At 41.0% G+C, this 16,520-nt stretch overlaps 2 protein-coding genes across 4 annotated transcripts in view; one reads left to right on the top strand and one right to left on the bottom strand.

Moving 5' to 3' along the window:
• The window catches only part of LOC118898119 (peptidyl-prolyl cis-trans isomerase E-like), a 31,692-nt gene that overhangs the window by 5,394 nt on the left and 9,778 nt on the right, over positions 1 to 16,520 (top strand). The window lies entirely within an intron of this gene.
• NUP210L (nucleoporin 210 like) overlaps positions 1 to 16,520 on the bottom strand; it is a 67,898-nt gene that overhangs the window by 761 nt on the left and 50,617 nt on the right. Inside the window, exons 23-31 of the mRNA XM_036857844.1 lie at positions 15,957 to 16,253; positions 15,637 to 15,795; positions 14,592 to 14,683; positions 13,279 to 13,453; positions 12,232 to 12,407; positions 11,324 to 11,541; positions 9,545 to 9,684; positions 3,701 to 3,827; positions 966 to 1,115 (exon numbers count right to left, since the gene is read on the bottom strand). Coding sequence (XP_036713739.1) covers positions 966 to 1,115; positions 3,701 to 3,827; positions 9,545 to 9,684; positions 11,324 to 11,541; positions 12,232 to 12,407; positions 13,279 to 13,453; positions 14,592 to 14,683; positions 15,637 to 15,795; positions 15,957 to 16,253 — 1,534 coding nt within the window. The remainder of the gene's footprint in view (positions 1 to 965; positions 1,116 to 3,700; positions 3,828 to 9,544; positions 9,685 to 11,323; positions 11,542 to 12,231; positions 12,408 to 13,278; positions 13,454 to 14,591; positions 14,684 to 15,636; positions 15,796 to 15,956; positions 16,254 to 16,520) is intronic.

A 16,520-nucleotide genomic window follows, 5' to 3' on the forward strand; every position in this document is an offset into this window, starting at 1 on the left:
ATCTGGCTCCTCTGTTAGTATTTCTGTTAGTCTGGTCTAGACACTCATCAATTCATGCTTGGATTATTGCAATGTAAATTGCATTTACTAGTCTCCTTGCCTCCCATTCTTTCTTATCCATTCTGTGTACTGCCACTATATACTTTAAACTTATTTTTGAAAACTTTTCCAGGGCTCTATATTGCCTGGAATGTCGTGTTCTCTTCACATCTACCTCAGTCCTAGTCATCCTTCTAAAGGTTATTTCCCCTGTTAAACCTCACTCTAACTGCCAGGTTTGATGTAGATACTCCTTTCTTTCTGCCATCGTAGCATCCCATGTATATCTTTATTCTATAACTAATCGCCCTGTGCAATTCTAGTAAGAGTTAAAAGCCTTGTCTTACTCCGCTGTACCTCCAGGGCCTGTCCTGGTACCATGCATTCTATTTGGTGATCAACGGTTTGCTGAATGAACCTTCTATCAGTGGTTTCTCATTACTCATACCATTCAAACTGCCTGACCTTGGAGTAGATGCTCTTGCATGATATAGCTTTACCTATTTACATTTGACATGAATTGTCTCATTTTAGATCAGTTGATTTATTTAAAGTCCTCCCAGTGTCATGCCTGTTTCTGCTTTCCACTTGTTAATGCTGTTCTGCTTGGAATATCCTTCAGTTCAGCAACATTCAAACACTGTGCTACTAGTTGGGGATAAAAGATGAATGAGACATAATCCAAGCCCTCACAAAGATAACAGGCTAACAAAGGAGAAAATAGTAAGTTATAATAGAAAAGCATAGCATATTATAGACATGTGTTAAAAGTTTGTTGAATGGATAGAACAAAAATGCTGACTGAGAAAGATTCCACAGTTATATAGCAGATGAAACTGGAAAGTAGAAATGCAATCCAATAAGAAAGTGACATTTGCACAAATATGAAAACAAGGGGGAAACCAGATTCAACTGGTGGAACCCACCTTTCTCCATGCTGAAATCTGAATGGACATGAAAGACTTTACTTGCTGGAATGTCTAGTAAATTATTACTGAACTGTACATGGCACAGCATGAGGGTCTCTGGAAGAAGTGTTGTTGTAATGGCCAAGGCCTGACTTGGGGTGCAGGATCCTAATGAGCAGAAAAGAGAAATAGCTCTGTTACTAAGAGGAATTTGTAGAAGGAGAGACTATTTTATAGAGGCAGTTTGGTACTAAAAAAAAAAAAAAAAAGCAACAAAGAGGATCAGTTCTGCTTGACTTGCTACAGCTGTCTACTTGCCAGCTCTGTTGGGTCCTACCACAATCAAGTTGAAAGAAGATTGTAAAAAAAATCTGCTTCTGCTAGTCTGTGACTATAATGGGGCTTCTATTATCAATATCATAGCTGCTGTCCTCTTTAAAAGGTTTTTGGAATTCATCAGTGGGAAGATTACAGAGAAATTGGACAGCTGTTAGAAATAAAGTGCTACACATGGGAGGTAGCTTTTAAGTCTAGGAAGGTTTGTTTTCCAAAACATACTGTTTTGCAGTATGATTCAAGTCAAAGATCTCGAGAAGTTCATTACAAGTGGTGCCTTAAACAGGAGCCACATAGCCAGCAAGAAACAGACTGGCACCAAGGTTGGGTCAGCTGCAATGGATGCATTTTAAATTAAATAGGAACTATATCTTGTTCACAAGATTTTCCCCTGCACAGTTTCTTAATGGTCTTAGTTTGCTAAAGCTCTTTCTCAGTTGCCAGCAGTCTAGTGACCATTCTCATCTTTTGGAGACTATCAGCAATATCAAAAGAACTGTTACATGAGGTTTCATGATAAGTTGTGGTTTTAGAGAGATTCTGCGGGGGGAAAAAATTACAGTCTCTTTGTAAAATTTAATAAGGTAGACAACAATGAGTGAATATGTTATGAAGAAACATTTAATACTTTGTAAAAGAACCTGGAGAATTTTAAAGATCAAGTGTTCTTATTTATACATACATAGAGTGTATTTATAAGATTAAATATCTACTGTGAAAAGAAAATATATTAAGTGCTTAAAATTGAAGGACAGAAAGGGCAATTAGAGTTTAAATTATCTTGTTTTATAGACAATTATATTCTGTTATATTTTGGACTTCTCTGGTTGGTTTGTGTTTTCTCGCCCCCTACCCTCTCCCCACCCCTTACCTTCCCCCTGCCCCCAAATCTGGAATTTGTTCTTTAAAAAAAGAGGAATGAAAGGATGTACATGCACTTTGGAGTGGAACACATCCACCACTCCTGCCACTAACTGGTTGTTACCTTGTACAAATTACTTGCTCTTAGACTTAGTATTCTCATCTTTTTTTTTTCCCCGACCAGGGATTGAACCCAGGCCCTTGGCGGTGAGAGCATAGAATCCTAACCACTGGACTGCCAGGGAATTCCCAGTATTCTCATCTTTAAAATGATGATAATTACTACATGATGAGATTGTTAAATGAGATAAAAGATATAAAAATTCCTAACATAGCATTTGGAATCTATTAGAAGCTTCTTGTATTTTAGTTATCTGTCTTCCCCCTTTTTTTGACAGTAAATCATGGCCCAATACAGAATGAAAAAAAGAAAAGCACAAGGCAAATTTGCTGAGTGAATAACATTTCAGATATCATCTAGTTCAACAATTCTCAAATCTTGGGAAGCTTTAAAAGAATTATATCTTGGATTCCCTGGTGGCGCAGTGGTTAAGAATCTGCCTGCCAATGTGGGGGACACGGGTTCGAGCCCTGGTCTGGGAAGATCCCACATGCCGTGGAGCAACTAAGCCTGTGCGCCACAACTACTGAAGCCTGTGCGCTCTAGGGCCCGCGTGCCGCAACTACTGAGCCCACATGCTGCAGCTACTGAAGCCTGTGCGCCTAGAGCCTGTGCTCTGCAACAAGAGAAGCCACTGCAACGAGAAGCCTGCGCACTGCAATGAAGAGTAGCCCCCGCTCGCCACAACTAGAGAAAGCCTGGGCGCAGCAACAGAGACCCAACGCAGCCAAAAAAAAAAAAATTGTATCCTAGGCTCTATCCCAAACTTATTAAATCTGGATGGAGCCTAAGAATCTGTATTTTTTAAAAATTTCTTTGGATAACCTTAAAAATCAGCCATGTTTGGAAATCCTTGGTCTAGGCTACCTCCTGATCTCAGGGTTATAACTAAAAAGACAGCAGTGACTAGGTTGAGCCTATTTCAAAACCTTAATACAGTCATAATTTCTGAGGTCTCATAGCTCTCAATGATTTTTTTTTTTAAACTATTTATTTATTTGGCCGTGTCGGGTCTTGGTTGCGGCATGTGGGATCTTTCCTTGCAGCGCGCGGGCTCTCCCTTACAGCACACGGGCTTTTTTCTAGTTATGGCATGCGGGTTTTTCTCTCTCTAGCTGTGGCGTGCGGGCTCCAGAGCGCGTGGGCTCTGTAGTTTGCAGCATGCAGGCTCTCTTGTTGAGGCGCAAGGGCTCAGTAGTTGCGGTGCATGGGCTTAGTTGTTCCCCAACCAGGGATCGAACCCGCGTCCCCTGCATTGGAAGGCAGATTCTTCACCACTGGACCACCGGGGAAGTCCCTCAGTGATTTCTTTGTAAAAGTAGAATCAATTTTGAAATGAAAGAAAACTTGTATTGCTAATTCAAAGGGGTAAATGAATTGAGGGAGAATGGGAAAGGTGGGAATAATGACCCAGAACTATAAAGAGATTGCTGACCTTTAAGATTGACACCATTTCTGCCAGTGGTGATAAAGAGCTTGAACACAGTTGAATTGAGGGTATTGGTGAGAGAAGTCTTAAGGTCATAACTGAGTGTTAATCTTGATGATGCATGGACCACCACCTGTCAGCAAACCAAAGGAAAATTGCTACATAAGTTCTTAGAGAATCTGGTTCCCTTCTTCTCCATCCCTCATAACTTATTTAGCTAAAAGCAGTTTCACACAAGAGCAAATTGCCCTTCTAGTGATCACATATTTGAGAACCACAAAATTTGTTTACTTTTGAGAAGAAAATAACATTTTTTTCTAAAAGGAGGTCTTTGTGCATTATTCCTTCTGACATATATTCCCTTTGTATGATTCCCTATTAGATGTCTTTGAAGACAGTTGCAATTTCCTTTAGAAAGTTTTCTTTTTCTCTCTTTAGTTGCATATAATCTCAACCTTTTCTGAAACCTCAAAGTATTGTTTCTCTCAAAATACTTGTAATGTTCTGCCTTATATTGTAGGTATTTTTATACTTGTTAAAATCCCTCCCATTAGATTCTGCGTTTCAACTTAGAACCCTAACATATCTTTGTACATCCTGTACTGTGCCTTGAATATAAGGCAAGTGCTTAATGATTACAGTGGGAGAAGATGGTGATAATGATGGCCCTTTCCCCCCAAATACCTTCAACTTACTGGTTTATTTATTTATTTTTGGGTTCTAACTCCTTTGGGTATCCAGTCCGTCTGTTTTTTTTGGTTGTGGCACACAGCATGCAGGATCTTAGTTCTTAGTTCCCCGACCAGGGATCAAACCCATGCTCCCTGTAGTGGAAGCGCAGAGTCCTAACCACTGGACCACCAGGGGATTCCTCCCAAATTCCTTCAATTTATATGCAGTATACTGTCCAGTCTCCTCAGTACTACCGTAGTTTTTAATTTTTTCCTATATATTCAAGGACCTTAAAACTGTAATAGGGAAGAACCTTTTGTGTTCTACTACAAGTTAATCACTAAAGGGATGTTGCCTAAAAGCTTAAATTATACATAAAGGCCCATCTCTGGGAACCCTGCTTCCCAGGAAATGAGCATTAAGCTAAAATACCTTTGTTTAGCTCACAGGAAACATCTTGACCAGGCCCACCAGTGAGCGACTGCAGGGATGAAAAAATGAACACATCCCCTCACTGGAGGCTGATGGGAACCAGGAAGTGTTTGACTTTGCCCCCTCCCCTTTTAGTATGGATGGAGCCTGAATTCTAACTCAGGCAACATGGTTCTTTGGGGCAGGAGCCCACCACCTTCTCAGTTTGCTAGCTTTCCAAATAAAGCCGTTATTCCTTGCCCCGCCCCAACAACTCTCCTGTCAATTACTGGCTTGTCCTGCAGCGAGCAGTACGAGCTTAGACTCGGTAACTAAATCAAGTTAGTTATGTTATGAGCTCAGTGAGGAAAGGAGTTTTGTCTTTTTCATCTTTGTATTTCCAGAGCCTAGCATAATCACTGACATATAACAGGCCTCAGTGATTGTCTACCACTTAGTGAATAATTAAATGAGCATTTTTACGAAGTACACCAACTGGAATATGACCTTTTGACTTCTCTGTAGCCTCTGACATCATAGCTCATTCTCTCCCTTGCCTTTGTGACACCTTTCTCCTTGCTTTTCTAGCACCTAGAACCTTCTCAGCCCCTTTTTCTAGTTGTCTTCTCATGCTGCCTCTCTCCTCAACCCTCTTATCTGCTCATGATACAAGTTCTCTTTGCATGTTATCCAATTTTTCCCTCTCTACCCTTAAAACTTACACTGAAGCCACCCTGATTTATTCATTGGTCTTCAAACACAACATACACTTTTTATTTGCCTTTGTACATATATGCCTTCTCCCTTTCTTTTCTGCCAAATTCCTAATCCCAGGATTCAGTTTAAATGTCATCTGTGGAAAATTTAGCCTTAATGTCTAGGCAGAATTAGTGACTTTCTTCTGTATTCTAAGAGCATTTCTGACATCATTTATGTTATCATGCCATCTATATGTAATTATTTATGTTACGACTAGAGCTCTATAAAAGAAGGTACCAGATACCATGTGGGCACTTATTGGGCAATTTACTCATTTATAAAATTGGGATAATACTTTGCAGGGTTGAGAAGATTAAAAATGATAGTTGTACTGTATATAAAATTAAAAATTAAAAAAAATAGATGCAGAGTGCCAAGCCTATAGTAGATGCTCAAAAAATAATAGCTATTAAGAGGAATGAAAAGAGGAACAAGCAAATTCTTTGGGCACAGAGGAAGGAGATGTTACATGTATTTAAGGGGGAAATAGGAAAGGCTTTATAAAGCTTACCTATTCACTTGTTCACCCATCTCACCTACTCAAGGGTATCACTTAAGCAATTCTCCCTACTCCTACATCAAATTTTCCTTCTCTACTGAATCATTTACTAAGCCATTATTTCTCCCATTTTAAAAAACAATCAACAAAACAAACTCGACTCCAGTTCCTTGAAGAGGACTGTCTCCAAGTCCTCTTTTTCAATTCTCCAAACTTCCAGTCCCTTCATTCCACTGAAGCTACTCCTCAAAGTCACCAGCCTCCATATTGCAAAAAACCATCAGTCATTTCTCAGTGTTCATACTTGACCCATCAGTAGCTTTCACGTGGTTGATCTCCCCCTCCCTCCTTGAAATACTTTCTTCACTTGGCTTCCTGGACACCAGGATTCCCAGGTTTTCCTCCCATTACACATTCATTCTTTTTTTTTTTTTTTTTTTTAAAGGAACTCCTTTATTTACTTATTTATTTATTTATTTTTGGCTGTGTTGGGTCTTCGTTTCTGTGCGAGGGCTTTCTCTAGTTGCGGCAAGCGGGGGCCACTCTTCATCGCGGTGCGCGGGCCTCTAACTATCGCGGCCTTTCTTGTTGCGGAGCACAGGCTCCAGACGCGCAGGCTCAGCAATTGTGGCTCACGGGCCTAGTCGCTCCGCGGCATGTGGGATCTTCCCAGACCAGGGCTCGAACCCGTGTCCCCTGCATTGGCAGGCAGACTCTCAACCACTGCGCCACCAGGGAAGCCCCATTCTTTTTTTTAATAAATTTTTTTTCTTTTCTTTTTTTTTTTTTTTTTTTTTTAATTAATTAATTTATTTATTTATTTATTTTTGGCTGTATTGGGTCTTCGTTTCTGTGCGAGGGCTTTCTCTAGTTGCGGCGAGCGGGGGCCACTCTTCATCACGGTGCGCGGGCCTCTCACTGTCGCGGCCTCTCTTGTTGCGGAGCACAGGCTCCAGACGCGCAGGCTCAGTAGTTGTGGCTCACGGGCTTAGTTGCTCCGCGGCATGTGGGATCTTCCCAGACCAGGGCTCGAACCCGTGTCCCCTGCATTAGCAGTCAGATTCTCACCACTGCGCCACCAGGGAAGCCCTTTTTTCTTTTCTTTAATTATTATTTATTTTTATTTTTTTGGCTGCATTGGGTCTTCATTGCTGCATGCAGGCTTTCTCTAGCTGCGGAGAGCGGGGGCTACTCTTTGTTGCAGTGTGCAGGCTTCTCATTGCGATGGCTTCTCTTGTTGCGGAGCACGGGCTCTAGGCGCACAGGCTTCAGTAGTTGTGGCACATGGGCTCAGTTGTTGTGGTGCCTGGGCTTAGTTGCTCTGCAGCATGTGGGATCTTCCCAGACCAGGTATCAAACCCGTGTCCCCTACATTGGCAGGCGGATTCTTAACCACAGCGCCACCAGGGAAGTCCCATTCCCTGGTCATTCTTATAAATCTTATAAATTCCTATAAATTTCTCTTGTTGGTTCCTATTCTTCTTTCAGAGCTCTTAATATTGGCATGTCCCCAGAACTTAGTCCTTGGACCTCTTCTCTATTTACACTCATTCTCTTGATGATCTTATGGCTTTTTTTTTTTTTATTTGGCTGCATTGGGTCTTTGTTGCTGCGTGTGGGCTTTCTCTAGTTGTGGCAAATGGGGGCTGCTCTTCATTGTGGTGCGTGGGCTTCTCATTGCAGTGGCTTCTCTTGTTGCAGAGCACAGGCTCTAGGCACACGGGCTTCAGTAGTTGCAGTACGTGGGCTCAGTAGTTGTGGCACTCGGGCCCTAGAGCTTGTGGTCTTCCGTAGTTGCGGCGTGTGGGCTCAGTAGTTGCAGCACACAGGCTTCCGCTGCGGTGGCTTCTCGTTGCGGAACACGGGCTCTAGGTGCACAGGCTTCAGTAGTTGTGGCACGCGGGCTCAGTAGTTGTGGCTCACAGGCTCAGTAGTTGTGCATGGACTTAGTTGCTCCGCGGCATGTGGGATCTTCCTGGACCAGGGCTTGAACCCGTGTCCCCTGCATTGGCAGGTGGATTTTTTTTTTTCTTTTTTTTTGGCAGGTGGATTCTTAACCACTGCAACACCAGGGGAGTCCGATCTTATGGCTTTAAATATCTATGCCAGTGACTCCCAGACTTTTCTATCTAGCTACCTCAACACATCCATTTGACATCTAATAGACATCCAATTTTACATGTCCAAAACTGATCTTCTCTCCTAAACTGTTCCACCTACAGTCTTACGCATTTCAGTTGATGGTAATTCTGTCCTTTTAGTTGTTCAATCAAAAACCTTAAGTCATTCTTGATTCTTTCACACTCTACATATAATCTATTGGGAAATTGTATCAACTATACCTATAAAATATATTTAGAATCTGATCAACTTTCTACCACCTCCTCTAATATCACCCTGATCCATCATACTCAGCTGCATTCCTGCAATTATAGCCTCCCAACTTGTCTCTCAGCTCCTACTCTTTTTTGTTTTTTGGCTGCGTTGGGTCTTCGTTGCTGCGTGTGGGCTTTCTTTAGTTGCGGCGAGCGGGGGCTACTCTTGCGGTGCGCAGGCTTCTCATTTTGCTGGCTTCTCTTGTTGCGGAGCACGGGCTCTAGGCGCACAGGCTTCAGTAGTTGTGGCACACGGGCTTAGTTGCTCCGCGGCATGTGGGATCTTCCTGGGCCAGGGCTTGAACCCATTTCTCCTGCATTGGCAGGCAGATTCTTAACCACTGTGCCACCAGGGAAGCCCTCAGCTCCTACTCTTGCCCCTACAGTTTATTACCAACCAGTAGCCATGGTGATATATATATATTTTTTAATTAATTAATTAATTAATTAATTTTTGGCCGTGTTGGGTCTTTGTTGCTGCGCGTGGGCTTTCTCTAGTTGCAGCAAGCGGGGGTTCCTCTTCATTATGGAGCACGGGCTTCTCATTGATATGGCTTCTCTTTGTTGCGGAGCATGGGCTCTAGGCATGTAGGCTTCAGTAGTTGCAGCATGCGGGCTCAGTAGTTGTGGCTGGCGGGCTCTAGAGCGCAGGCTCAGTAGTTGTGGCGCATGGGCTTAGCTGCTCCGCGGCATGTGGGATCTTCCTGGACCAGGGCTCGAACCCGTGTCCCCTGCATTGGCAGGAGGATTCTTAACCACTGCACCACCAGGGAAGCCCCCATGGTGATATTTTAAATTATAAATCAGACTAGTCATTCTTTTGGTTAAAAACCTTAATCACGATTTACCTTTATGTTCCAATAAAGTTTGTTGGCTGGCTTTATATCTGATATGTGAGTGTATTTCTTTTCATAGGATGTGCTTTCTATATGCATATTCCCATATATGGAAATAGTTACTCTAGACTCTTCAACTTTTTTTTTTTTTTTTTTTGGCCACGTCACACGGCTTGCAGAAACTCAGTTCTCCGACCAGGGATTGAACCCCCGGCCACGGCTGTGAAAGCCTGGAATCCTAACCACTAAGCCACCAGGGAACTCCTATAAACCCTTCAACTCATAACATTAGGTTTACCTCTCGATATGTTTTCACTAGTCCTGGAATGTCATGAAAAATTGTTGCTATTCCTGGACTCCTGGCCACTCCTACCCCAGTGACAATGTCTGTTTGTAGAATACTGTCATCAGCAGAAATCATCCACATCCCGGGTTCACCTAGGAAAAGACAAGAGAAAGCACTTGGCTGCAACCTTTGATATAAATGTCACTCTAACCTTACTCAGAATCCAAGTCAGTAGACCATTCAAGCATACATATATCCCTTCCCAGGAGGAACACCCAGCTTTGAGGGTAACTGTTTTTTTTCTTTAAAAAATTTTTTTTTGGCCACATCACGTGGCACGTGGGATCTTAATTCCCTGACCAGGGATCAAACCCACACCCCCTGCATTGGAAGTGCAGGGTCTTAACCACTGGACTGCCAGGGAAGTCCCTAACGTTTTCTTAATGTTGGGTTCCCCTTCGTATGTCATGCCAGCAAAATAAAATAGGAACTGCTGACCTTCACAATCACAAAAGAAGCTACTTAGTTGGAGAATGTAACTGTTCTCCTTAGGAAAAAGAAAAATGCTTTTTACATATAGGAATAACACTCTGATTAAACTTTGTATAGACCCTGCTAAGGATGAATCTGCTTTGACCTACTGATTGATATCAGCAGGAAGACTGCAAGCATCAACTGGCAGAAGAGAGGATTCGTTTACTTTGGTTTAATTCCCAAGGCGGCAGAGGAATGTCAAATATTAGATTAGATTACTGATCCTGGCTTGTGGCCCTTCTGCTTCCTCATCCAAAGTGGTATGGATTTGAGATGCCCAAAAAATTCCAGAATGGAAGACAGAGGGACAGTCCTGACAGAACCTAGGAAAAGGGAGTAAAAAAAGCCTCTGCTTCACTGACAAAAGATTAACAATCATGGTATTGTAAGCAGAGTTAGCTCACTGGCCATGGATTACATGTTAGTAAGTAGTGGTTGCTTACAAGTCAACTGTTACAGGATTGGAGGATTTGACCTAGGCTGAATAGAATTCGCTTTGTATCAAGTCCAAAATACACAGTTAATGTTAAAGTCAGGTCCAGTATTACATCACTTTACCCAAACATATGTATCCATAGTTCACCAAAGAGGACGCAAAGCCCAAGCCACATACCACCCTAGCCAGCCTTACTTGGATGGATTATTTGGTAGCATATACCCAGTCAGTATATACCATTTTGGGATATGCTACCTGGAAGCCTAAAGATATAACACACATTTCCTAACCCAAGACTGATTTTCTGTAACTCAGTAGTACTTAGAACAGAAATGCTTTGCTGATCAAGAGTATAGTGTAGCCCAGTACAATGCCAAACCTTCTTACAGTGATGGTATATGTAGAAGTTAGGCCTTCAGATGTGCTTCACAAAACAGTGCACACACAACTGGTTCTTAGAACTAAAGCCTATTGCCCTTTCCTTCCTTGTATTTCATCCTTTACTGATGTTCAACTTAGCAATTACCCTCCTTCAGAAGCTGGGAATGGAGGAGAAGGCACAGTACTCTACACTGCCTATATATTCAATAGACACTTGGTAAATATTACTGGCTGACCTCTAATTGGCTGGCTATGGAGAGAAATGGGCACTAAACTGAGAATTATCAGTTAACATGAAAAATAAAACACACAAAAGTATTTTCTTTCTCAGAGAGCCCCTTAGATTTTAGATAATTTGGAAAAAAAAAAAAATCCTCTAAGGGAAGAGTTGCTTTCTAATCCTGTCAGTTGTGAGGTTGAGAAAGGGAAGGTATCCAAACCATTCTGGTTGAGGAGGTGAGTACTGAAGCAGACGACATCTCCGACAAAGGTAAGCTTGGTGTCTGGCTCGATGGCGTGCTCTACAGAAACAGGAATATAGTCTGCCATGCCTGGATGTCTCTGGTCCCAGAGCCTCACAAGTGTCACCCCTCTGTTCACAGCCTGAGCCATGTAAGTATAGTTCCTATTCCCTGGTCCAATAAGCAGCAGGTCATCTCTGAAAGCAGACATCAAAGGTAGAAATCTCTGAAAAGAGTCAATAGTTAGGAAACAGTTCTGGGGGCAGACCGTGTCAACATTTTATATTCAATAGCTCAAAAGTTCGGATGGAATTCTACAATGGAGAGTAAGCAACTAGGGCCAGGGATCAGGTCAATTACATTTATATATATAGTGCCCAGCTAGGCTTTTTTTTAAATCATTATTAATTAATTAATTAATTAATTTGGCTGTGCCCGGTCTTAGTTGCAGCATGTGGAATCTTTGCTGTGGCATGTGGGATCTAGTTCCCTGACCAGGGATCGAACCTGGGCCCCCTGCATTGGGAGCACGGTGTCTTAACCACTGGACCACCAGGGAAGTCCCTAGGCTTTTTTTTTAATTAAAAAAAATTGTTTTTCAGTATGGCTTCTTTTTTTTTTTTTTTTTTTTTTAGTATGGCTTTTTGATAATACTCCAATTGGCTCCCTACAGGAGCTTTGTATGAACTAGGACTTGTCAAATTCAAAACATACTGAAATTTTTCTTCATTGAACAACTAATTCTGGTCTTTTCCCCATCTTAATGAAAGAAAGATCAGATTCCAAGTGCAGAATATGAGAGGAATTTACTGGAGCTTTCAGATAATACCAGGTTAATCAATAAGATGTCTACCACAATGTCAACACCATTCCTTTGCCTTCCATACCTGTTCAAAGCCAGAGAAAGCTGGGTATTGTGTGTGTGGAATTTCTCTCCGATGCTATTGTAAAACTGAACAATGAAGGTGAGAGACATGCCCAAGGGAAAGGCTGATAGGGTCCTTCCTTGAGCTGTGTATAGCTTGGGGTGGCTGCTCATTCGCAGGTATGTCACTGGTGCTACCTGTGGGAGACAAAACCCTCTAGTACAGAGAAGGATGCATTGGAGACGAGCTGAGACCATATTCTGAGACTTATAATCAATGATAAAAATGATGTTCCTCTTTTGTAGGAAATAGCTCTTGATTTCAGATGACAGAGTGAAAAAGAAATATGACAGTACAGGAAACGGCTTTTTAATTACTAAAACAGTGGAAATGTGAAAAGAAGCTGGAGCTTTTTGAGGAAAGGACTGAATTTCTTCTATTTTGTGCAAAGTGTCAATATTTATTGTTAAATAATTGATCATTTATCAAGAATACTGTAGGTTTTGTGTTCACACTGCAAGAGATAAACTGTGATACAATAAGGGAAGTCCAGGTTTGAATCCTAGCTTTATTATTTCATATCTTCATCTAACCATTCTAGGTTTCATATTTATCATCAGTTTAATAGGGCTAATAATGCCTATCATAGGGTTTTTGTGGTAGTTAAAAAAGATAATATACGTAAAAGGAGCAACACAGAAGCTGGAATATACTAGATTTTTAATGCCCAAAACATTTTTTGTTTGTTTGTTTTAGACTAACTTACCTCTAAGGTCTCTTCTAATTAAAAAAAAAAATTCTAAAAACAAAGCCTAATTTAGCAATAGATAGCAATAGTTCTATGCTTCTCCCACACCAACCCTTTTGCCAAAGCTGCTCAGAAGACAGTCATACCAGTTTGAGGCTAATCTCTTATAACAAGGACTGTAAAGTCCACTTTAATTTGATGGTTCATGTCTTACAGTTCATTTCTGACTTCCAGAGAAGTTTCTAGTTCTTAAAAAAGGAAATCTGCCTCTTAGGGCCATGGTATTCCTTTTATTTTTTTGAGTAAGTCCCTGAACTCACCTGAACCCCAGTTATAGTTGTTTGATTGACTCCAAAAGGTTCTATAGAAGTGACTTCCAACACAGCAGTACCTGCAATGGAACCAGCTTTCAGGAGCCCTTCACCGTCCTCCTCAATGACAGATGAATTAGGGAAACACTTGAGAACACGGGAACTCACAAAGGCGGCCCCTACCCTAGGGAATAAACGGGGCAAATGGCATCTCTTGGGGGTTCTGTTTGACAAGAAAGAAAGGAGTAGAGACTGCCAGGATTACTGTTAGAGGCTGTACTCTGAGAAAACTGCTTGCCATTCTCCATGTTGTGTAGTTATTTTTTCCTCAGGTAAAAGTCAGCCTTTGGATTATGCTTATCTCTTTAAAAATCAAATACTATTACATATTTATCATTAAAAAATTATTTGGTTAAAAGAATTGAAAACAGGTACAGTCAGCTTTTCATATCCATGGGTTTTGCATCTGCAGATTTAACCAAGCACAGGCTGAAAATTTCAAAAAGTTCCAAAAAGCAAAATTTGAACTTGCCTTGGACTGGCAACTATTTACGTAACGTTTACATTGTATTAGGTATTACAAGTAATTTAGAAATAGTTTAAAGTATACAGGAGGATGTGCATATATGCAAATACTACACCATTTTTATAGAATGGATTTTTGCATCTGCAGATTTTGGTGGGAGTGCAGGTCCTGGAACCAATCCCTGGTGGATACCAAGGGCCAACTGTATTCAAACAAATACTTGTACGTGAATGTTCATAGCAGCACTATCCACAATAGCTAAAAGGGGAAAACAAACCAAAGTCCACCAACAGATGACTGGATAAACAAAATGTGTTACATTCATACAATGGGATATCATTCAGTCATAAAAAGGAATGAAGTACCAATACATGCTACAATGTGGATGAACCTTGAAAACATGTTAACTGCAAGAAGCCGACAGAAAAGGTCACGTATTGTATGATTTCATTTACATGAAATATACAATATTTAAATTCACAGAGACAGCTGATTAGTGATTGCTAGGGACTGAGAGGAGGGGAGAATGGTGAGAGACTGCTTAATGGGTATGGGTCTCCTTTGGTGGTAATGAAAATGTTTTGGAACTAGAGGTGATGGTTGTATAATACTGTGTATGTACTAAACGCCACTGAATTGTACAATTTAATTTTATGTTATGTGAATTTCACTTCAACTAAAAAAATTTATTTGTGGGTTAGAAAAATCACCTAGAAGGCAATGATTCTTTCCATGTGCAATGTTTCTCTGAGGGTAAAGTTAGATCCTGGCCTGCCTTCTTCTCCATTCTCCTTACCTGTTGGTATGGAGTTTGAGCTGAGAATTCATGGACATCAGAATTTGTTCAGGTTGGCACTCTGGGTAGAAAAGTTGGAGTTTTTCAAACACCTAGAATGAGAAAATGATGTTTTCCTCATTTCCGGAAAAGACAAATGATGACTTTTACTCACAAATGGACAACTACAAATCAAGTCTGCCCAACTTCAATTTAGCCCAATGTCCCACAGTACTGCTTTCCAAAATGAGCCAGGCATTTAAAACATATTTAGGTAGTGTAGAATATATAACCTAATATTAGCCCTGCTTCTGACTACAAGGGACTGGGCATAGTTTACACTTACTACATCCCCTATATTACTTAGATATTAGGTATGAAATAAGTTTGAAATTTCTAATTTTAGTTCTAGTAACCTGAAAAGAGATTTGAGAATGAAGAACCTGTAGTACTTAATTAGCAAGGGCACTATTCTGGTCTTCCGCCTCCTGGTAAAGTGCTTTTTCCTCTACCCCTCACTGAATCAGGGAACCAAAGCCAAAATAAAGGAAAAAAGAAAAAAGAAAAAAAAATTAGCCCCAAATTCAGAGGTAGAGAAACTTATTTGCCCCACACAAAAAATAGTTTTTCTTTGAGTTCTAAAAACAATAGGGCCATTTAGCTTTCAGCTTGAGAACATCTGTAGAAACTGTTCGTACTCTCATACCTTAGCAGAAGTTAGGATAGGATTTCATTCTGCCTGTGAGTATAGCTAAGTGGACTGTATCATAATATCTATGTTAGGCAGAACAAATCAGAAATTAATTCCTCTTTAGTTATTATGTGTTCATATACTGTATTCACTGTGTTGGGAGTTGAGGGGAGTGCATGTGCTGTAGTTTCTAATGTCAGTACTCATAGAAGCAATTAGCAGGAATAACAAAGATCTAGAAACCATAAGCCTATTCTAGAGATCCCTCTAGCAATTTCTCTATCTCTATGCAGACTAAGCTCTTCATGGATGGTAAGAGAATATAACTTTCTTCTCCTTGATATACAAAAACAAGATTTAGCTTTGGGACCTTACCAGGATCTGAACTTCATCAGACAGTTCCAACAAATTCCCCTCAAACTGCCCAGAGGAACTGTTCATACAGCGGACAGTGACTTTGATACTGGTCCGACCAGCTGCTTTTGTGTGGACAACCATGGCAAAGTTATTCTCTACTGGGAGTTGTAGAAAAACCTAGACAGTGAAGGGATGGATTAAGAAATATTCATGAATAAACACTGTGCCCTTCCCTCTGTTGAAAAGAGCTATTTTAGTTAGTCTAAAACTTATGATGAAATAAAATAAATTTAGTATCAAGATCCCTAAGGTAATATAATAAACAGATAAGTTCATACCTCTGAATGCCTGGGCACTAGATCCAATACATCCCTTTTGCTCATGGACCAATGGAATGTGAGCCCAGGGTTGGCATTGCTGAAGGAGAAAGGGGTCTGGGTACTGGTCACTCCCATGACATAAACTGGCATCTGAAAATGAAGAGTGGTTTGTGCTATACATCCTGTCCAGCTGGCATTATCAAAATAATGAACCTGGAACAGAGCCATACTGACCTCAGTAGCTGTGATGAGCCGAGTTGCAGCTGCAAGGATCCTAACAGCCCTTAGCTGCACAACTTCAATCTGCACTTCATCCTGCTCAACAGCGTGGAGAGCAAGCTTAGGCTAAGAGGGGGTGCCTGTGGGGCGGATGCTTATGATAACTAGTTTGTTGTTGTTTGGGGCATTCAACAACAACAAAAAACATGCCATAGGTATAGGTTTTTTGTTTTTGTTTTGTATTTGTTCTTGAAACAATTCCTTAAGTATAGGGACTGTCTTATAACAATGCCAAGTACTCTGTGGGTTTTTCACTGAAGATTACATATTTCCCATGCCTGGTTAAGAGAATGCCAAATGAGG

This window comes from Balaenoptera musculus, chromosome 1 (genome assembly GCF_009873245.2).
Source record: "Balaenoptera musculus isolate JJ_BM4_2016_0621 chromosome 1, mBalMus1.pri.v3, whole genome shotgun sequence".
In the NCBI taxonomy this organism is placed as follows: domain Eukaryota; kingdom Metazoa; phylum Chordata; class Mammalia; order Artiodactyla; family Balaenopteridae; genus Balaenoptera; species Balaenoptera musculus.